The 23565-nt window shown below is 30.7% G+C and overlaps 3 protein-coding genes across 5 annotated transcripts; 1 reads left to right on the top strand and 2 right to left on the bottom strand.

Annotated features, from left to right (window-relative positions):
• Positions 1-227: 227 nt before the first annotated feature.
• Rpb10 (DNA-directed RNA polymerases I, II, and III subunit Rpb10) lies at positions 228-2458 on the top strand. Its single transcript, XM_072022631.1, has 3 exons — positions 228-475; positions 729-841; positions 2240-2458. The coding sequence occupies exons 1-2, from the start codon at positions 381-383 to the stop codon at positions 835-837; spliced, it is 204 nt and encodes a 67-aa protein (XP_071878732.1). The 5' UTR covers positions 228-380; the 3' UTR covers positions 838-841; positions 2240-2458.
• Path (solute carrier family 36 member pathetic) lies at positions 978-17424 on the bottom strand. 3 transcript variants are annotated; one of them, XM_072022628.1, is made up of 10 exons: positions 17168-17424; positions 5046-5095; positions 4874-4950; positions 4655-4753; positions 4282-4432; positions 4086-4207; positions 3614-3972; positions 3373-3556; positions 2496-2662; positions 978-2388 (listed from the first exon to the last, which is right to left on the bottom strand). In XM_072022628.1, exons 2-10 carry the CDS (start codon positions 5046-5048, stop codon positions 2147-2149), a joined length of 1404 nt encoding a protein of 467 aa, XP_071878729.1. In that variant the 5' UTR covers positions 5049-5095; positions 17168-17424; the 3' UTR covers positions 978-2146. The 3 variants fall into 3 exon arrangements, with proteins under 3 accessions (XP_071878729.1, XP_071878730.1, XP_071878731.1); XM_072022629.1 differs by lacking the exon at positions 17168-17424 and adding an exon at positions 15154-15280; XM_072022630.1 differs by lacking the exon at positions 17168-17424 and adding an exon at positions 10140-10159.
• A 1544-nt stretch (positions 17425-18968) lies between these two features.
• LOC139997896 (uncharacterized) lies at positions 18969-23511 on the bottom strand. Its single transcript, XM_072021941.1, has 7 exons — positions 23503-23511; positions 22825-22966; positions 21949-22116; positions 21112-21238; positions 20843-21050; positions 19809-19932; positions 18969-19521 (listed from the first exon to the last, which is right to left on the bottom strand). Exons 1-7 carry the CDS (start codon positions 23509-23511, stop codon positions 19268-19270), a joined length of 1032 nt encoding a protein of 343 aa, XP_071878042.1. The 3' UTR covers positions 18969-19267.
• Between the last annotated feature and the right edge of the window lie 54 nt (positions 23512-23565).

Here is a 23565-nt window from a genome sequence, read left to right as displayed (position 1 = left end):
ACTTAAACTTAACTGTAAACGCAGGTATAATTTCTGGACGTTTACAATGAACACTACCCACTGCAATATAAGTTTGGTTTAAATCTTTACAATAGCAGGTAATAAATTTGCCGGGCTTTCCTCGATATTGTTAGTTTTTCAGATTATCTACCTAACTGTACTTTTGGTTAGGTAGTTGTGCTGGCAACACTGTTTGAAGTGTTAGACTTGCAGTGTTGCAATCGTATGGCAATTTGAACATAGCAATCGAGCAATCGAGAAAGTGTGTTTTGCTACGTCTATCTATTACTAAGGAAGTGAAATTTACGTTTATTAACGACAATATCACTTTGAAACTAAAAAACTAAAAAATCCGACTGCTTAATCAAATTAAAAACACGATGATTATACCTGTACGTTGTTTTACGTGTGGGAAAGTGATCGGTAACAAGTGGGAAGCTTATCTTGGTTTGTTACAGGCAGAATACACTGAAGGGTAAGTATATACATCGTCATATCAAAGTGTGAAAACAAATTAAATTAGTGAAATACGACATAAGTTAGATATACTATAATGTAAATAACGTGATTTATATACTGTGTTTACACTAATAGGAACTCTAACCTTCACTGTTCTAATTCTAATGAATGAAATGAGATTTTTAACTATTTTTGTTAATAATGAGTATATCAAAATATTGTCTATGTGCTGCAATCTTCTATATGTAACCATATAATATATGTTACAGTGATGCTCTTGACGCATTGGGTTTAAAACGATACTGCTGCCGTAGAATGCTTCTTGGACACGTAGATTTAATTGAGAAGCTTTTGAATTACGCACCATTAGAAAAATAAAAATGTGAGATAAAAATTCTCTCATTTCACTTTAAATATTAAGACACAGATTACCAATTATATAATATGATATTGTTATTTATACAGAAATATTTCTTAGGAAATGTATGATGACATGGTAGAATAAAAAATTCAAAAGATACTGTAAAATGATTTGTATTTAAATATTGTAATCACTTCATTATTTCTTTTTCATCAGGAATATGTAAAAATTTCCAACAACTGTATAAAAAATCGATTGATTTATAACAAGTTCGATAAGCAAAAATTGCTTCGGAAGGATTTTGCTTTCTTTTAAATGTACATTTGTATTAAATGCAACACAGTAGAGTGAAACATTTGCTACACTGTGAATCACATACATGAAACATGTTATAGCTTGCTTATAAATGTTTGAATTATTACAATAATACATGTTATTAAATTTAGGAAAAAATAAATGAAGGTTATACTTTAAGATTTGATTGTTAATTTATAAGACTAACAACACGTAAACATACTTCTCTATCTATTAACAATTTTTGTAGATCTTAATTGTAGCTAATATTTTTTAAAATTCTTTATAATATGTTTCAAATAGGGTACAGTTATATGTGTAGAATATAAAAAAATGTTCAAACGTAATTTATCATTATAACAAAATAAAAAATTTCACTTTGATAAATAAATAATATCAATCAAAATTAATTAAAACGTATTGCTCCAATGTAAAATATTTCTTATGAATACTGTTAACTTCTCTCAGTCTAGTCTCTTCACGAATTAAATAGAATATATATACTATATATTATGTTTTAGGAACAGAGTAAATTACTAGATATATTTTCAAATTAGTCACTTATTAACGATTAAATCTTCTCATATAACCTCCCCTAATAGTACTCATTTTATAATATACGTTGTTTGTGCGTAGATATTATTTGAACTATATCAACTGTTAGTTTTCCAATTTCTCATTCTTAAAAGAATTCATTTTTGATTCATTGAATTCTCATTTGCACAACAACCAAAGTTACGTTGGTTAAAATTCATTCTATCTTACTAAAATACTAGGGCATGTCTTGTAAGCATAATATGATTGCATCTAAATTTCTGATATAAATTTTATCAAACTTCTGATTATACATATCTTACAAAATAAATTGATATCTTCAATTTACATCCTATTTTGATTTTCTTGATTGTCATCATAAAATAATTAAATTATCAGAAATTTATTGCATTAAAACCTGTTAAATGGCTTCCAAACGTTTTTAGAGTTTGGAATATTGGAATATTTATAAATCTATACATATGAAACCAATTTTTCTTAACTGTAAAGTTCCGCGATTTGCATTAATGCACTTCTAGATCCAAATACTAGAGCCATAAGCCCAATGATACATATGATTACGTTCTTCAGTGCTACCCAATTTCCGGGTCCAAAACCAACGTCCCAATAAGTGACGGTTTCGACGAATACAGGAATTAAAAGTCCCAATATTGAAAAACAAAATGCACCAATTAGTCCAATAAAGGGTTCGATGGTTGGTACGATCACAGCCAATAAAACTAAAACATATAAACAGATTTCTTAAATTTCTAGGATACTGAAATTACATTTATGAACTTGAAATAAATTTTATAGCGAAAATTTGGCTATAAATTAAAATACACACCTGCTCCTGTGACCATAGCTGTTCTTAAAATATAATTTGCTAGCAGTGGCTTTTTCTGAAATCGATCTTTTATACCATTCCATGCAATGTCCAGGCAAACGTAAAACTGTAGTCCAAATGTGCAATAAACGGCAAGAGCTATTAATATCTTTACGATTTGAGCCGCTCTAGAGAAGAAAGATATAATATATAGTCAACGCAATAGTATTACTCAAAAACATAGCCCTTTGCGGACGGGGCTGCTCGACGAGCGAGCGTCGTTGTGGACGAGAGATATTGGCGCGCGCAGTTGAGAATATATACACGTTGAATGTTTGCGTTATTCATTGTCAAGGCTTGTATTATTTTCATCAATATTTAGTCCATCATCATTGTCACTATTACTAAAAATATTGAAACATCTGAGCTGATTCTTTGTTGAACGGAATTCGTTTCCACTGCCTAAAGCACTATCGTCGTCTCCTATCTTGTCAGGTTCAAAATAATACTCGTCATCACTACTATCACTATCGAACATGTCCTTTCTGGATATTTTAGACATCGTGTATAAGATATTATAAAAAATACGTAAAACATATAAAAAGTTTGCTGATTCGTCTGGTAATGCCAATGAAATTCGTTTTGACTCGACCATCATCTTACATCGCGAGTTTACGTTAAACGGAAGATAAAATTTCTAAAGATCTATAATTTTCTTTCATCAAAAACATAATACTGTTTAGTTTATTATACCCATACGTAAATACGCATTACATTATCGCCCAGGAAAATAGACGTACGCCAGCCACTTCAAAATAATCTGGAACGGTGACCAGATTCGGGGGTGGCTATATGCCGACACCCGTCCGCAAAGGATTAATCTTATTGTGATGCTTACACTTCTTCCGTTGGTAGATTTAATGTGATACTGTCTAAAGTTTGGTCTTGATATCTCACGTATCCCAAGAATCCAAGTAAAATGTAGATGAACGTAACCCCGGACATTCCCTTATTGAGAACACCGCAAATTCCGACAAAATGTTGGGGTGTTTTCATATTATTCTCCAGTGGCATTACAACTCCTATAACGTCATTCTCTTAGTAAAACATCAATATTCCTTTAAATAGTCGAATAATACCTATTGCTTCCATTGCAAAGATAGTAATGCTGAAGAATCGTGGGAAGTCTTGAATGGACGCGAATAAAGGTACAGAGTTGATAGATGGCATATCCCTAACTAAGTAATAAAAAGTTATTCCTAAACCTGATCCCATGAATATATTGGCTACCATGGAAACAGGTGCAAGATATTTCAGATTTGGTATCCAACTGAGCAGTATCAATGGAATCAGTAAACAGGTTGCCATTAACCGGAGACTGAATTCCGATTCCGCATGATAATGCTTAATGATCTGATTAAAGTTTGCAGCAACGATAACTGTGTACACACTGCAGGTACCAAAATACGTTGCGAATAAACTGATCTGTATAAGGTATCTGTAAATAATATATTATGTGGTTATTATCCTATTGAAAACATGATTCCTTAGATATTTTTAAACTTTATTTCATAAATATAAATATTGTATATTATTTTCACGATATCTTACCTGATCGGTTTTGAAAATTTTCTCCCCCATTGTGGTCCCGTGGCAAACGCTACTTCTGCTACATCAGCAAAACTCATTTCCGTACGCCTCGTTTTGTAATATAGAACATGTGCACATTTTACCTAAAATATTAACGAGTCGTAACTTAGTTTATTGCTTCGGTTATTGTGTTCAATATCATTGAATATTTATGTACCAAAATATAGGCGCAATGTGTGCATACGAACGCCACCAGAACTGTGGCAAATACACCAACGATAAGTCCGGCATTCTTGAAAGCAATTGGCATGGATAATATACCCGTTCCAAGGGCAGCTTTCAATAAATGCGTTAATGTGTCACCGTCCCTGAAAGGAAATTACGGACTATTATTGCTGCAATTATTTTGGTATAAATGTGTTGCTTACAGTGACATTTAACTTTCATACTGTTTAACATTATATAATATAGATATTACTTCTTTTTTATTAAATATCACAAATAATATAATAACCCTGAGTATGTAACATAAAAGTTAAGAATATCAGTCAATTATATATTTTTATATCAATTGCCATATCGCGACTTACGTCGTCGGGTTATCAACTTTTCGTTCATTGAAGGGGTCGAAGCTTTTTCCATCACCCTGTCCGACCTCTATATCTCGTGGAGCGACTTGCACTTTGTATCTGCAATAAATACGAATAAATTCTACTTTGTTTAACATTTTTGTTAATACGATTTCTTTAGCGAATGAATCTGAATCTGTGAATAAGTTGAAACTATGTAAATATATAGTAAATTCTTACTTGGATAATACACCATCCTTCGCATTGGACCCATCTTGGGGTAGGAAGGTGTCCATTTCTGTTGGCGCTTTGTAGTCCTGTAAAAGACGATCATTATAATAATAATAATAATAAAATTCTAAATAACAACTCATTTTCTTTTATAAAATAATGTATTTTCATTGATACTTACCATTGTGAATGCTTGTATGTGTATATCTTGATTTGATTATTATACGTTATCTGCAACAAACGAAATTAATATTATAAAAAGATATTAACATACAGTAACACATATTACAATATCACGAGTGTAAATTTAAAATAGTGTAAATTCAAAAAACATAAGCTGGTTTTAAAATAAATTAATGTATATATCGCATTTATTTGCGCAAACAATTTTCCACACTTGTGAATTAGAGTTAAACGATGGAAAGTGAAATAATACTACTATCATAAGTTTACAAACTAATTATTATTTGATTTACAATGCAAAGTTATGGATACGCGACCCACTATCGCTATTCTTCTTCTTCTTTACAGCCCACGCGTTTCACTCGATTTACATCAAAACAGTGCAATTGATTATATGTTTTGACCCAATGGAAATTGTTATCATTAATTCGTTAAATCATAATAATAAAATTCTTTATTTTTTTTTTTAGGATGTTATTATCGTTGATCGGTATTGATAGTACAATTGATAGGAATTATATATAAATAACGCGATCATACTATAGCATTTATAGTACATATGGTACTACTATATCAAATAAAATGAAAAACGTGTTTCCGTAAAAGCTTTTTGAAGTCCAATCTCAGTATACGCTAATATAAGTCTAGCTCGAAATAAGACTTTATCAGCAGAATAATCGTTGACAATATTTGAAGAGCTACTGATATCGTAAAAGTTAAATATCTGGTATAGAACACACATTTGTTTCTCTTTGTAAATCGTTACATACGAAGTTTGTGGCACCTGATTGAAATTAACACGTTGAATGCCACGGAGGTCATCGGTGATCGGCGCGCCAACATTAGTAGAAATACATAATTTGAACAAATGTCAATAGTTACAAATTTTTTATTATTACCATCGTTACTACAATGGTGTGACAAAATTAATGCAGTATAAAACATATAAAAATAGTTTCATTAATAATAGATGTGCGTCCGCTACCAGTGCCCGTCGAACAGAGGAAAAATCCGCTTTTTCCGTGTTTAAACAAGGGAGATTATAAATTGCTATGAAATTATTTTTATCATATTGCAACTCTAACATGAGTTGATTTACGTAGAATCGAAGTATTATTACGTAAAATATTACGTAGAAACAGTATTTATTTTCAAGACCTCGGCCTTGCCTTTCCAAGTGTATTAATGGTGTAAATACGCGGAAATGCATTACTGTGGGTGGCTGGCATTGGAAAATTAACATAAACGCGTGAATGTTACCTGATATAATGTCAACAATTGTCTTCGTGATATCATAAGAATTTAAACTAAACTAGCAAATATTCTTATAATAAACTTTTAATAATAATAAAATATAAATGTATATAGTATTTAATATGAGTATATACTAAGAGTATATTACTTTACTATCATATCACTATACTAAAAGTAAATTAAAAATTCTACAGAAGTGAAAGATTTCAAGAGCTGTTAAACCTCGGGCAATTGCAAGGTTCTTGTGAAATTTAAGGTTTATAGATAACAAAAGGTTGACAAGGATTCAAAGATAATAGATAGGGCAAAGTCTTAAAGTCGTAGAACTTTTATTGAGATTAAGGATTATATATCCTCAATAATTTCGGAGCATCTGCAAACTGTTAGAATTTCTATTATTTTTATTTGGAATATTTCAAATATATTTTAGAGATTATTTCGAGAACCATTAGAATATAAATTTTTTTGAATTCGCAACGGCTTTAAAGTTTATTATTCAAAATTCTGGAACCTATGGACATCTTTAAATCCTAAATTGCTTCGAAATCTTAGAAAATGTTTAGGACGTCTGTCCTAAAATTCCTTGTGGAATCTTTTCGAATCTTTAATAATTTTGAAATTAGGCTTTTTAAGCCTTCAATCGCTTTAAAATTAAGAACTCCAAACTTTCGAAATATTTCAAATTATCGTACATATTGATATAAGTACGTGCGAATTAAAATACATATAATCGGTAGATTAATCAAGCTAGATAATGTTGTTTGGCGATGATTGACCAAAATGTTCTCTACATAAGTAATCTATGGCACAAAGAATCTTTTAACAGAGTCGTGTAAAACAAAATAACGAGTTTTTAAGCATAAGCAGTATTTTCTCATGACGAAATAAATTGAGTAATACTGATCGTTCAAACCTATTCAGTTGAATTTTTTGAATGCATCATAATTGAATGGTTTAAACGTGTATAATTATGTTGCTTTAAAAGGCCATTTATTCGCTAATACTATCGTAACATACAAATTCTTTCTTAGAAATTGAATAAAGACTGTTTCTGCTAAAGTAAATTGCTTAATTTTTTTCTACTAGAATCTTAATGATATATTATATTTGTACTATGTCTTACTTTACGATGTTTAAGTATCTTCAAATATATAAGATTATTTCTCCGAAAAATAAAAGCTTATTCACTTTTTTTCCAATTACAATTGCAATTATAAATTATAATAATAAATAATAATATAAGAAATTAACTAAAAGTCCCAAATATCAGAATAGCTATTAAGTAATCTTAAACGTTTATTTCGGTCTAATTTTACGCAATGTTGTTTATTTCAAAATTCCTCTTCTATAATTATGATATAACATTTACAGGTCTCTCCATGACTCTAAGATGAATAATACTAAAGAAAAGCAAATTGTTGGTACGTAGTGACATTTGCAAGTGAAATGCATCAGGACAGAGTGCTGACGAGTGAAACCGTAGAAAAGTGTATCATTGAGAATAGCATTTATCGATCATCCTTGACGTAGCACCGGACATTGTCCTCAAAAATATAGAACCGTTGGCAATTTGCAATACGGTGACCACTAACGGAGGCGCGCGTCGAGTCCAAAAATAATTGAGAACCATCACCTAAATCCCTGAGTCATACCGTATTTACGATTCTATAATAAATATATGAGCATTCGTGATTCGACAAAAAGATAATTTTGCATTTGTACATATATTTGTACATATATATATATATATATATATTGTGAGTGTATGAATAAATTACTTCAAGTTTCATTTAAATCGAGATTTTATGACCTATAAAGCAGCTTAGTATGACAAACAAGAAATAGAAATGGACAAATAATGAACACTGCAACAAAGAAATAAGTAAGTTGGTTTAGAAAGGGGTTTACAAGGGTTCAAAGATAATGTGTTCCAAAGCCGTTAAGACACAGAGTCTACTTAAAACTTTAATTGAGGTACAGGATTAAGGCTCCTCAATAATATTCGAACATTTGGAAAATTTCAAGATCCCTGCTATTTTTAGAATATTCCAAGTTTATATTAATACTTGTAATAGCATATATATATATATATTTAATATTATTTTAGAAAATAATATTCGAGCATTTGAAAACTTTTGAGATCCCTGCTATTTTTAGAATATTGCAAGTTAATTTTAATACTTGTAATAGTATATATATATTTAATATATATTTAATATTATTTTAGAAAATTATATTCGAGCATTTGGAAACTTTTGAGATCCCTGCTATTTTTAGAATATTGTAAGTTAATTTTAATACTTGTAATAGTATATATATATTTAATATATATTTAATATTATTTTAGAAAATAATATTCGAGCATTTGGAAACTTTTGAGATCCCTGCTATTTTTAGAATATTGTAAGTTTATTTTAATACTTGTAATAATGTATATATATATATATAATGGTGAAAAAGGCTTTGTGTAATAAAATCATAAAATCTAGACTTACACAAGAAAAGGCTGTGGTGAGAAGAAGGGGCGTTAGAAGTAGATGGTAGAAGAGCGGTACTAATATATATATATATATATGAGTATATGAGTATTCGTGATTCTATAAGAATTTTTACTCTAGATTCGAAAAAAAAGAATTTTGCATTCGTACATATATTTGAATATAATAACAATTCTTAAAAAAATATTTTTTCTAAAACATTCATATAAATATAATAATAATAAATTATAAATATAAATAATTCTTTAAAAAATATTTTACTTTAAACACTAACATAAATATATCAATAAATTATCAATCTAAATAATTCTTTTAAAATTATTTTACTTAAAACATTAATATAAATATTAAATTATACATTATATATATATATATAATGGTGAAAAAAGACGACTACGGGACCAAGTTCCAGGCTTTGTATAATAAAATCATAAAATCTAGGCTTACACAAGAAAAGGCTGTGGTGAGAAGAAGGGGGCGTTAGAAGGAGATGGTAGAAGAGAGGTACTAATATATATATATATATGAGTACTCGCGATTCTATAATAATTTTTACCGTAGATTCGGTAAAAAAATAATTTTGCATTTGTAAATATATTTGTACATATATTTGAATATATATATTGTGAGTATACATATGTTATTTAATTTATATATAATATTTTATTATTATATATGTAATTAAACAATTTATATATATAATATCGTAAGGTTTCAAAGTAATCCGAGACATAAAGAGATTCCAATAAATACTAAATTAGGTACATATGTATATATTAAGAAAGAAAAGAAATATTTCGAATTGGTATACAGTAATGTCACATTAATTTTAACAATGTACACATTCGTGCTACTCATTGTCAACGCAACATAGATTGAAATCTCATTCGCCATTGATCATTCATTGCAAGATAACCGAGAAACCGGTAGAACAACTTTGACTCACGACATCTGGTCAAATTGCGCGTAAATTGCACATTTATATTCCGAGACTGTTTATATGTCAGTAGTACATACTCTTTTATTACACGGAGTAACCATTCAAGTGTTTACTGTGTTTAATAATTTAATCCCCCCCCTTTTTTTTTTATATTTTTATTCTCGATGCATTTAAAAAAATGACGTTGCATTGTGCCAAAAATTAGATATCGCTATTACGTGGGAAGTGCAAATCACTTTATGCTTGAAATATTGGCTTCAAATGTATGTCTTAAATTTGGAAGTGTTTCATTTGTACATGTAATTTTTCCTCGTGGCGATAACAAACCCTAATTTATGTAAATTTCATTTTACGCGTCGACGATTCTCGGAAAACAAGAGAAGAGAAAATTGTAACTTACGGAACAGGATAATCGGCATGACGTTGCGAAAATTGTTATACACGTGGTTAGAGGTTCTAGGTATACGGTTGTGCGGCTGCATCCAAAGACGCCTTACGAGGCGCCACATTGACAATACGGTATCACAATCGCGCCGTCGCAGAGGTGCTAATTAAAATACAGTACACTGCTTGAATCTCTAACAAAAATCATTTGTCTACGATTAAGAGCTGCGTCGGAATGAAAGAGTTTTTCAAGTTACAGAAAGATGACTAAAAGCATTCGGCTGCACAATATTATACAATTTCATAGTTTAAGGTTATAAGAGTAATTGAAACATGGCGTTGAAAAATGTCCACCAGGTACATCCTAGTATTTAAAATTAGAAATTTATTTTATTTTTTATAAATCTCTTGATTCTATATTTTGATTGCTATTTTTATACGTTAGAATTTCTCAAGTATGTTCCACTATTTAAAATTGGAAATTTAATTAATTTCTTTTATAAATGAATTTTTCGATCATATACCTCGATTACTCTTTTTATATGTTATATAATAATTCATATTCATAGCGAATGTTACGTTTTTTATTCATCTGTTGAATAGGGAAATGATTAAAATGAATAAAATCACAGAATTCCTTTTGAGAATGTAATTGGAATTTTTGTGCTGATAGGTTCGGGTCACGGCAATTATGCGAGAATATTTTGGTTTCATTTATATGGTGTACGATAATCAATATCTATAGCAAATCCTGCAATGTTGAATATAAGATTATAGCTTAAGCGTTATTACACGATAAAGTGACACCATCCGATAAGAGAACAAAATAAATATAACACGACAATTTGTTGTCACTTATGCAGGAAACTAGTTGCGGTTACGATGCAGTCATCGCTATTTCGTCGAATAGAAATTGCACACTTGTGTGAATAGACGAAATGAAAGAAATATTATGTAATTACCGTGCACTTAAACTCGATAGTGCATTTCCAGATCACCTGTCGCAGTTTTTCCCTCCCTAACAGTTTGTTCCTCATTTTTATAATGTTTTAACAAGTGTACTGACAACGAATGACGTAAAATCAGATAAGAGAGCTATGATATTAATTGTACCGACAGTCCTAGCTATTCGCATTGAAATTAATTAATCTTTAATCTATCCTTGTTAAGGCGACAATTACGGGAGCGAGTGTTACATGGAAAATTAGGTCGTTCAACTTTCAGAGTTAACCTTTCGTTTATTGTGGTCAATTTTATAGTTAATGTTATTATCGGATTACTGATTAACCATGTATGTGTATAAAGAAAGCAAAAGAAAGAAATGTTTCGGAAATAGATTCGCCGTAGAAGATAGAAATCACGTGGAATGGAAAATCACGAAAAAGGAACTTTGTCTGATTCGTATCTATAATGCATGTAAATAAAAAGATAAGGTTAATGTTAGTGACCCCATGCTTCACTCCTACTCCGTCAAATCAAGTCGCAACGATAATATTTACAATGATTTATGGTACGATAGTTCTTTGTCGTCATAGTTGTATAAAGATATAACTGTTTTGTTGAACTTCGCCGCCATGGATCTATGCACTTAGTGAAAAACATATTCTACGTGAATATACTTGTTCGCTTCTGGAATTAAATAGAGTTCCATATGTTAAACTTTAGATAATTAATCGCGATTCATTTTGGCTTAATTGTATGTTAAATGTTAAATGAACGTAACAAATGAAATCAATCCAAGTGATCGAATCTGTACTATCTTTTAAATCACTTCATTAAACAAAATGCAAATCTCAGATTTCTATTATCAAGTATTTGAGATATAATGCAATTTTAGAAGATGACAAAAGGATCATGTAAAGATAGAAACTAGTCAATGAAAATATTTTTATCTATTAGTAATACCGTATAATTATTCATATCTCCTGTTTAATTTCAAAACGCTAGTAACTACGTATGATTCACGGTTTCAACAAATTATACGCCGACAATGTTTACTTGCAAATTTCTTTTAGCCATGTCATTCAGCAACCTGTAATAGTTGTTTGCAAAATTTAATAAATGTTGCAAGTATTGATCGAATGATCAGAAATTTATAAACTTATCGGAATGATTGGCATTTTATGTATTCTTCTCTATAATCATTGTATAAATAAATCAACGATTTTTTACCTTTGAAAGGTCCAGTCTATATTTGGAGAGCGGGTCGACGAATAAAGTTCTCGTTTTAGATTTTGCTTAGTTTTAAAGAATTATTTAGAGTTAGTGTTTAGTTTTAGAGAATCTTCGCCCTCACTCACGCATAGGATTAGCCAAATAAGCAAAAGAATCATCCTCAGAATGTTTACTTCCATGTAACTTCTAACTATTATCTACTATGCTGTATGTATTTTTACACGTTTGTTTTTCTTTCGTGAAAACACGATGCAGCAATTTTTCAGAACTACTAGTACTTCCAATATAAAGTTATAAAGTTATGATCTTCTAGCATTTATTTAGCAATTACTACGAGATTGACAATAACAAGAACGGAAAGAAAGAAATTAAACGTCATACGAGACTTATCTGAAACAAACAAAGGCTCTACTATAGTATCCGTACCGCAAAATATTCGGTTAGAATGACGTTTCATATGGATTTTCAAGGTTACTGAAGCTAAAAATGTGGAACGAAAAACGTGTTTTTCACGCGGATTCCTAATGTTAAGATCTTTGTCAAATGTTCATGAGGACGAATTTTTAAAACCGTTCATTATCGTGAAAAATGAGCCTGATTTTTTATTTTAGCGACTCAAAATACTCTCGGAAAGACACATTTAGACCAAAAATTTTGCGATTTGCAATATTATAATAAATCTTAAATGAATTATGAAGAACGACTCGATAATTACTTGTAACGTGAATAAAATACATATTATATGAGAGGGAAATATTATTTAACAAATTTTGTACTGTAACGTTTAAAATTCTTTTTCGTGTTTATTTCATTAATTATTATATTTCAATAGCATCGTTGTATTACTGAAAGACACCTGTTTCGATAGTATAGTTACGTACATCGAAATTGCTGAACGCATTTGAAAACTGGGTCACCTCGAGACTACGTTTTCTAGTTCGTTGTGTAGATGTCAAGGTTTGTCTCTATGACCGGTTCGCAGAATTGATCCTTTCAAGAGCAATGAAGGAGAAGAAAGCATTTCGAATAGAACAATTCATCACTGCGGGTGGTCGATTTTATTCATCCTATCTTTAGACCGTTGGCATCTAACAATAATTGGTCGAATAAATCGCAACCTTAGGCCAGCTTCATACGGCAATACGCGTATAATAGATACTAAATATGTGTATGATAGGTACTATGTAAAATCCGAATTTTACGACGGAACATTAAAACAAATTAAGTTATCATCGCTGTAACATTATCGAATTGACAAAAAAAAAAAAAAGAGACGTAAAAGTCAATGGACAGTGACGTCATGAGTCGTACTTTATGCAGATGGAGGTGGGAAAATAAATAACGGTTGTTATTGGACGAAGCTTATGTCACGTAACACAAGCATCGTAGCAGTAGAGTGGTAATATGGTAAATAATGTGACGTTATGTATTCCCTTAAAAGAAAATTCTACTGACAATTTTTTCACATACCTTATCATATCTTGCTTATAATTCTCAATGAGAGTTGATTGTAAAATTCTTCCAAATAAAAAAAAAAAAAAAAATAAAAAAAAATTATCATATGAAAGACAAGGAAAGACGTAAGGTACTACTTTTATATTTATTTTCCTTGTCTTTCATACGATAAGTTTTACAATTTTTCGACATAGGTAAGCTATTAATCTCCTATAGAGAATCTGGATCTACATCGATTAATGTACTAAAAAATATATAATTCTGTTCAAAAAACAAAGTTTACCTCTACATGACTTTTACGCACCCACCGATAGGAAACTAATAATAAGAAACATGTCCCTCTTGCAACTATTCTATCCTTATCTGGAAATATTTCAGTTTAAGTGATTCACCTTGATTCACCATATTTACTATAGATATGTAACAAGGAAAGTCAATCTCGTTACAGTTACATGTTAGATAGATACATATGTATGATAAAGTTGGTACGGAACTACAAGGTCAATAAAATTATTCATACTACATAAAGATTCTTGAATAACTTCGCCTTCGACCGGTTTCCTTTCGAGTTCAAGGAGCTTAATGCTAGTATTACATTTATGTATTTGGATACATACTTTGGAATTATTCCTAGAAATTTTATTTTTTCAGATTTACTTTTCTACTACATCTTTCTTTCGAATAAAATTGTACCGAACCTCTGAAACTTCTATTACAATTCAAGGAAATTATTATTAACACTTAGCCAACCGCGTGCGCCACAGCGAGCTATACGCTGTTCACTGCACTCGGACAAGCCGATCTATAGGCTGCCCACCGCGCTCGGACAAGCCAACTTATACGCTGTCTACCGCCCATTTTTCCAAGTATTGAGGACTACTGTTCACTACTTAAAATACAAAGAAGTCTAAAAATTACTCGAGTGATCAATTATATTTTGCGGTAATGATTTTGTTTAGAGACTTCACATATTGTTTATACAAAACACCAAATTAAAAGTATATATTAAAAGTATAAAAAGATGATAAAAATTAAAAACATTAAAGATGACTAAAGATAAATAACACGACTTGAACGTGAAATTAAAAATTCATAATGCATTTTAATATTTTTTTACAATGACTGATAGTGTAACTTTTCAATTAATTTTAACACCACTAAATTGGTATATTTTATTATATACTGTAGTTTATAAAAGCAGAAAAAGTGGCGCAATTAATTGGGAACAATTCCAGCTAAACAATAACTGATAATAACAACAAAAACAAAAAGAAAAAAAAAAGAAAAAACGCGTTGCTAAAGTCAAAGAGGGATATTTCCCTGTTCGGTCACGCAGCGATGTCCTTCACACAGGGGAGATCTCCCTATTCGATTGGCTAAATGTTAAGAAAGCCAAATACCTTTCGTTCCAAGAACTTATTGTTGCATGGACAAGGTCGACTAAATCCCTTTCATGCTATTTTGAAACAGGATTGGCCAGACTCTCCTTACGTTCCCAGAAATATGTCTCTGTCCCCTTCTGGTGCAACCCATTTTATTTGGCAGTGCTATAATAGGTAACGTAAAAAATTGAAAAATTTACAATTCTTTTATGTTCTTTGTTAGTTATACTATAGATATACTGAAAAGTTACAATTTGAATAATAAGTAAGATTTCATTTAATTGACAAAAAATATAAAAATGTTGGTATGTGGCAAATATATTCAAAATGGTCGCGAAAATTATCCATTGATGTACACAATGTACGTACATATGTAGATTGCAGAATATTATCATAAAAACTAGTCAATGAAAGAACATAAAATCTAGAATAAAAATGCATTAGCTATAATGAATTCGCTTTCTGATAGATGATTTGAATATATATTTAAAAAATTAATCATAAATATAATTATAATAACAATACTCTTTTATCTGTCTATTTATACAAACGATTGTTCCAATTCGTCGCCAACTTTTTCGAATATTACATATTTGATAAAAAAAATTAATCGAGTCTATAACAATTTGTTCAATTGGCTGTGTTAACATGATGCAATTCATCATAACGGTTACCTTTATTACAAACAATTCCTTAAGCCATTGTTTTCTCGAATGGCAAAGCGATAAAATGGAAATCAGAGATGATTTTTCAACCATATTATGGAGTCACATATCAATGGGTTCATCAATTATTGGGTTGATGTTGACGTGTTATATATCGATAAGCATACAGCATAATAACATACTGTCGCGATAAAAAGTGTAAATTAGTTAGAAGAAAAATCGATTTCCGTGTAGTGAAAGGGTAACGAACGAATTCGCCTGTACAGAGAACGGCAGTTTCGATGCGCAGGTCCGAAATATCGACTCGAAGTTACATCATACATAGCTACCGTGCGATGGGACTGCTATCACGAGCCATACAAGTCGCGTCTACACAAACTTAACACCACGTGCTCGTAGCGGCGTGGCTGTAGTGATGAAACACCTTGTAAAGTTTATAGCTTATGCATTATAACAACCGTTATATTTATAAATCATCGTTCTTTAAATTTCCAAATTCTATGTTATTTTTTATTATACTTTATTAATGTAATATTAAAAAGAAGAGTTTCCATACTCATAAAATTGCCATTAGGATGTTATCAGTAATCGAGAATAGATTTCGTTCAACAGCTGCTATTGCAAAACTAACATTTAGTCTCCTGAATTAAGATGAATCGCGCTTTTTTAACGATAACCTTTGAGTCTAATCTTAAGTCATTTAAAATTATTTAATCGATAAGCTTATACAAACATAAAACTCACAAAGAGCTCGGAAGGTAAGATATAAAATAAGAGGAAATAAAATTCCACGATATTAAAATGCCGTTCATTTCTTTGAATTTCGTATACTGTATACAAAAGTATAGGTTAAGGATTTACAATAAATAGCAGTTGAATGCAGCTGGTTCGATACGTGCACGTCAAATCTTCCAAAACGTATGCTGACGGGTGGGAATTCAAAGAGAAATATAAAGAGAACCAATAGAATTGTAAATGTGTCGTTACTATCCAGATCGACGTGACTTCTTAGGTTTAGGTACGAAAATATACCACCTATATTTGCGAAACTTGCTCTCTTGCTTAATGGCTTAACCAATTCGGAGCGTGCCAATGAATTTCAGAATATGGAATGAAATTTGTCTTGATCATGATTCACTATAATGAAATCCATACTGATCGTGATTAATTATTGTCAACCACATAAATATTAAATACTTTCGCGCGGGAGCTTAATTTGGAAATCGATCAATTGAAAAGAACTTTGATCATCGTGCTTCGTGTGTTTTGTAATTTAAATCGAGTATATTAGCTTTTAAATAGCAATAGAGGGAGCGATAGTGTAATAATGAGTTTCAAATGTAAATGGAGTGTACACACATACCTACCGTTAGGTACACAAAAGTTACTCGGTGATTTTAAGATGTATAAAGAAACGTGGTATGTAAGGACGGATCTCGTAGTCCAATGTTGTTACTTCATTTCTGGCAAACGGCGGTTCAGTACGGTGGATCAGTAAATTTATTGCAATACGAATACGACGACACTATACAGTGTACACTACGAGTGTGGCTCGTACGCGTGCCACACGACCACAGTATTCTACCGCGAAACACCGACTGAAGGAGAGTGCCGTGGTGTCCAGACAAGAATAAACGAGAATAAACTGAAAGTTTTTGTCCGCGGAAGAGCGTCCACTGCGTTTCATCAGGCAACCGCTAGAGGTCGAACATACTATGTAGTGATCAGTAGTCCAATTTCGGTTTATCCATAATCTTTAAAATCATACTAAAATAATTAACTACACAAATATTGCAATTAATTCTCTTTTTCTGGTATCGAAGTTCAATGTTAGTAAAAAGAGAGTGGCTGAAGATTAATAATAAGTATGAAATTTTTATATTGTTATTATTTCAAATTTTCTATATCGAGACATATTATTTTTTCGTCATCTAAAAAAATATTATTTTTGATCTTTTTATTTAATCGACTTATCTGTGGCTTGAAATAATTTATCTATCTAGATTAATATTTGCAATTAGAGGTGTGGTTTTTGTGTTCAGTTAGCTTGCCGAACACGTGGTAAGGATTGCATGATGAAATCCTGGCCGGCGGTGTCTGCAGTAACGTACAGATATACAGGCAAATAAAGCGATGCGATTTAAACGATCAAAATGTCAATCAATTCCGTCTATAACCAATCAAATCTTTTAACCGTTACCGTTAGTAATACATGATATTAATCAGTATTACGCAATTCCTATATTAAAAACATTTTCATTAACATTTTTTAACATTTATCTTCTATATCACACTGATGTAAAATAACATTACAATTATGAACATATTGCATCGTATTACGAAAGTTTTGTTCTTATCTTCAGAAAACATAGACGATATTGAGTAAACGGGTATGGTTGAAACATTTGATAAGGAGGAAAAGAGGTATTGAACGTAATTTTCATCGGAACAATCTGATCGCGCAATTCATTATCGTATACACAATTGAGCGTGGCTACGATTCATTGATAATCGAGAAGAGTCTGCTCGATGAAATGTGAATGCAATCCATGCGAAATGTCGCAACCTGTCATTCATTTGTATTCATGCAATCTTGAAAAATTTATTTGAATAAAAGTTTTGTTTTAAATTTTATTGATTCCTTAATGTTTTGTTGTTAATAATTGTTGGGGGAAAAAATTAAATTAAGATATATAATATAGAAAATTTAATAAATCGTAGAACAAAATATCGAGAAAGTATAACAACGCAGTTTTCGTTGTGAGGATAATCGCCGTGTTTGTGGAATTTGCAAGCATCATGTAAAATAGAAATATAACCGTATCTTGGCCGTTCATGGCGTAGTCTAACAGTAACGTTTAAATCAATCCTGTATAATGTGCACGTATTTATCGGTTGTTACGTTTAGTAAATTAGCTTGATAATATTTTACCTTGTACATAGCTTTTGATTTTTCAAGATATATTGAAATATTTAGTTCCTAGTTTTTTTGACCCCTTAAGTAATGTAGTAATAAACTGTTAGGAAATAATAAAGATTAAATATTTTAACTTGGATAAAGAAGAATCAAAATGGCACAAAAAAGAAATACAATTTCAATTTTTTTCATAAAAAATAAAATACGACATTGTAACTAAGCAAGGTAGTATACTAATACATCATGTATCAGCAAACTTAATCGAAAAATGAAAATATGTGTATTTGTCTTATTCCAATTAACTATTGACGTTTTCTACTAAGAACTAAAAATTGTGAAACATCTGTGCAACACATTTCACAATTACGTCGTCGTTGATTTACTATGAGCCGATAACACTTCATTTTAGTTTAACCTGTGTATGATTCTAACCTATTTATGAATAACATAGGTTATATCGTGTAAGACCATTCTGTATAATAACTTTACAGATTTAGCTTGGATTTTGTAATAAACTTTTATCGAAATAATTTTATTAATTTTAATCAATTTACAGATGAGAAAAGCGCCATTCGGGCATTGGTCTTTTTCCAGAATGTCTAAGGGGGATGATTAACTTTGTCGGTTTATTCTTCGAGTACCACGTATGCAAATCGTGTAAAAACGGCCTGGTTAATTCTCGTAGTACATGGTCTCTTTCAAACTTCGTTTTTGGAAGTTCTAAAGTTTCATGAACAGGCTGCCATCGTTTATCACTATCACCTTCTACATCCTTTTCTACGTCATAACAATCCAGTATCGGCGCTAGAAAAAAAAAATTTTAAAACTATTTATTAAATTACAATCTTAAATTCATTATCAACTACAGAAATAGAAAAGACGGTAAAATTTCTATCATTTTTTTCTATAGCATTCAAAAAACGGTAAAGAAAAATCCAAATAACTTTAAAGAAGATAAAAATACCCATTATAATACTTAAAAAATTGAAAAAATGTAAGAGGTCACTTTATGTTATTTAAATAAGAATCATATGAAATGTAAAATCTCGTAGCAGATTTCCAAAAGAATTAAAAGGTAAAAGATCACGTACGTCTTTCAGAATAACAAACATTTATGTCAACAGGTTCCGCTGGCAAAGTTTTGTTTCTTTCTAGAACGAGTTCAAAAGCATCTGCACGATCAAGAGTGTCCTTCATAGTCGTGTCTTCTGGATTCTGTTCAAAATTTAATCATTCGTCTTTTATCCGCGCCAACTGAAAGCGATCAGTCGAAAGAGGTGCAAGACACGTAAATGCTAACAAGATATGCATTTGCATTTCGCGTCTGTCACGCATATTTTTCAACGCGTAATCGCGCAGTCATGATATAATATCGTGTGAAAAATACATGTAACACCTTGTGCACACACTGTAACGCTATTGCATCAATGAGATGGACAAATACTACGCAGCTGTTTATCACGAAATGTCTTTAAAATTTAATCTTTTTATCATAAAAATATTCCAAAGATGTTCCATTCAAAATGATTTTGTAGCATCGCGGGTATGTTATTTTATATAAATAATAATAAAATCAAAATCCAATTATTTTATCCTAAAAAAATTCCAAAGTAATTTGATTCGAATGTTTTATTGTTATAGTTTAAAATTGCATCTTAGTGTTTTTGTTTTAATTTTTACTAAAAATGTGGTAATTAGACAGTTGCGTAACAAATTTCAGTCCGACGATAGTCGAAGTTGCGACCGTGATCCATTTCGTGTTGCTTGCAAATATCGAGATAAGGATAAAACTTTTATCGCGGCGAAACGAATAAAGCTCATATGTGACCGACGATTTTAACGGAAAAGAACATTGTTATGGCGTCGCAGTGCGATATCCCGGATATTTAATTCGACAGATCTGCTGTTCTCACGATAACACAGACAAATTATTTTCATTTTTTTTTCTAGTATATACTGGTTTAGAGAACGTTGCTGTTAGACAGCTAAACACAAAAGAAATTTTAATATTTGAAAACTTGAAAATTTAAAAAATCATTTCCTACAAAGAAAACCTTGGATGTATAGATAGTAACATTAATATAGATAATAACCTGTATAGATAGTAACTTTTATAAATAGTAACCTGTATTCGATGGATTACGCCTGGTATATATTTTTTTGGATAATCCATATCGAGCTTCTCGCTAAATTTCATATTTTCATGATCGAAATCTTTTAATTTTTCGAACGCATAGTCGTTTATATCTCCAACTGGAAACTTGCTTGATTTTTTGGATTTATCTTTCCACCAAATTGGTGGTTTTAACAAATCACACGGTTCGTCATCCTTCCTGTTGGCAGTACTGTTCTATTCTTTTCAGTCAGTGTCAGTGGAACAACAAGAATACTTACTCGAGTCTTTCTACTTTTTTTCCACATGGTACAATGGCTGCTTTCTGTTTTTCAAGATATTTCAATCGTCTTTCACGAATATACCATAATTCATATTGTCTTGATCGCGGGAATATCGAAAACACAGCTATAAATCAAATATATTTAAACCGTAATAAATTATTGAATTAGCAAATTAAAGAATGTAGTGAGAATTTCTTTAAAAATAAAACACTTTTTTTTTTATTTTTCTTAAGATTGAAACTAAGTTCATCTTCGAACAGTTTATTTTCGCTGGTGACATGAATCGCTGATTAGCAATTAATACTATTTTATCAGAAGGCTTGCTGAAATTGGGTCATAAATCACTCGTGACTCATTAGCGAATTAGTGTCGTTCAGGATTCGCTAGATCATTGATTGCTTCTGGGACATTCAATTATTTGTCTGGCCGACATTCGATTGGTCGAAATTACTAGACCGGTATGTGTCGATCTGTTACTTCAAATGGAGAGCAATTAATATTCCAGACAACTCGGAGGATCTACTCGTTTATACGTTATTACCAACAGAAAACGGCAGATACTACCATTAGAATCTATGGTATTGTTTTTCATTTACTTACGTTCTGTCGATAAAATTAGTTCTAAATCTAATGCTATTAAATTTGGAATGCTAGTTTCATTCAATATTTAAATATCTTGTTTAATTATTTGCAATGAAAATATTCTTATCTATATTCAGTGTTTTTTTAAATTAGCAACAAAATAATATACAAATATAATAGGTAATGGAAAGATTAATAATTAAAGTAAAAGAATCTCTAATCACAATCTTTATAGTATTACGTAGTACTAACATTTTTGTTTCTGTTGATAATCAGATTTCCATTTTGGCATCGTACTAAGTGTTTGGAAAACGATTCCATTATCCTTTATAGGAGAATCCACGTACCCTTCTTTCTCTTTTTCAAGATATCGGTCTAAAGCGCGTGTATCCAGTTCCTGTATGGGTGCTACAGGGTCGTCTGTAACAATTGCACGAACATTCGCCTAATTCGATCGTCTTAATTCAATTGTGGCACCGCCTTCAATGCCACTGGCCGAGGGGGATCCATTGAACGATTGGCGATAAACATAATATAACGTTCCTCGTTTGACTGTCACGTGCTTTAAACTTTAAACGGATACGCTTATCAGAGCTAATAATTGAAACTTTGTTTATTTAGAACGCTTTAACAAATAAAAAATGTATCTATATATATTTTTAGCAATCTTTTGCAAAATAAATTTCACAATAATTTATGAAAACGGTTTCATGAAATGTCAACATAATTAGCACCGGTATATCTGGAGACATTGTCCACACAAGTAGAGTTTTAAATAGAAATATAAATAACAGTCATAATTCTAATATAAGACAAAAGGACAAAGAATCGGTCGAAGAAGAAAGAAAAATTATTATAAATTTATATAATAAGCGCAAAACAATGAATCCACCATTGGGAATTTCGTTCCTTATTCAAATGCATTATTATATAAAAAGTCGGCAAATTTGACAAATTGTTTTCGTCGTGAGATTCTCTAATTTTCTTATGATATAGATATATCTTCATGAAAATCGGTGTAACGGTGAACAAGATGCTCGTTCTTCAATAACGTTCAAACAATAACGTATGTTGAAAATGATATCGTATTTGAACAAGATTAGTCGATATTCTAACCGATAAACTTACATAGTGTCCTTTTTATTGGCTTGAGCTGTTTAGCCACGCATCTATGGGAGGGAGCCGGTTTTCCATGGTAAAATACTCCATCGGATAAGAATGTTGGCGAAACCCCAGTTATGTAATAATCGAGAGGTGCTGGCTCTGAAAACTAGATCACCCCGCCATAAGATGATTATATCATAATTATGCGGAGACTGTAAATGATGAACATAATAAGTCAGACTTTTTAAAAGGGAACAGTCGATTAATCCCATGTTACTATAATTGAATTTTTATCTAATTTTCTACTTTATATCGAAATTTTCCTCTTTGGCAATAAAGTGATATTAAAATTAAAAAATCAATAAAAATATACTTATTATGTCTTTTTCCTATAACTCTCATATGGAGGACTGATTGAGAATCATGGTAGTGTAAATTATTTTACTGCAAGTTTACATGAAATAGTGTTCTGATATTTTAATATACAAAATTCATTATATTTCTGCAACAAGAGAATGAAATATTTTAAAATATTAATTAAAATAAGGAATTAAAATATTAACAGCGAAAGAAATGATACTTTAAAAAGTCAAAATATTTGATTAAATTTAAACTCTCGAAATCCCAAATTATATACACTATTATAATTTTCATATGCCAACACCATATGCAAACACCAATTAAATAGTTACTTATTCGTACCATGAACATTTTTGGATTCGAAAAAAGAAAGAAGAATTAAACTCCTACGTGAAATTTACTTGT

This window comes from Bombus fervidus, chromosome 2, assembly GCF_041682495.2.
Source record: "Bombus fervidus isolate BK054 chromosome 2, iyBomFerv1, whole genome shotgun sequence".
Classification (NCBI taxonomy): Eukaryota; Metazoa; Arthropoda; class Insecta; order Hymenoptera; family Apidae; genus Bombus; species Bombus fervidus.
Note: the sequence above shows the minus strand (reverse complement) of the source record. Positions and strands in the feature narration are given on the sequence as shown.

Bases quoted from the DNA above. Each gene is read 5' to 3' on its own strand.
- Path (XM_072022628.1), bottom strand. The intron at 4,208-4,281 runs GTACATAAATAT...TTAATATTTTAG, and splicing joins CACATTGCGCCTATATTTTG to GTAAAATGTGCACATGTTCT. The intron at 3,973-4,085 runs GTAAGATATCGT...TATTATTTACAG, and splicing joins AAATTTTCAAAACCGATCAG to ATACCTTATACAGATCAGTT.
- Rpb10 (XM_072022631.1), top strand. From the start codon at position 381: ATGATTATACCTGTACGTTGTTTTACGTGTGGGAAAGTGATCGGTAAC. The intron at 476-728 runs GTAAGTATATAC...TATATGTTACAG, and splicing joins CAGGCAGAATACACTGAAGG to TGATGCTCTTGACGCATTGG.
- LOC139997896 (XM_072021941.1), bottom strand. The intron at 21,239-21,948 runs GTTAGTACTACG...TTTGATTTATAG, and splicing joins TTATCAACAGAAACAAAAAT to CTGTGTTTTCGATATTCCCG. The intron at 19,522-19,808 runs GTACGTGATCTT...TTTTTTTTCTAG, and splicing joins TGTTTGTTATTCTGAAAGAC to CGCCGATACTGGATTGTTAT.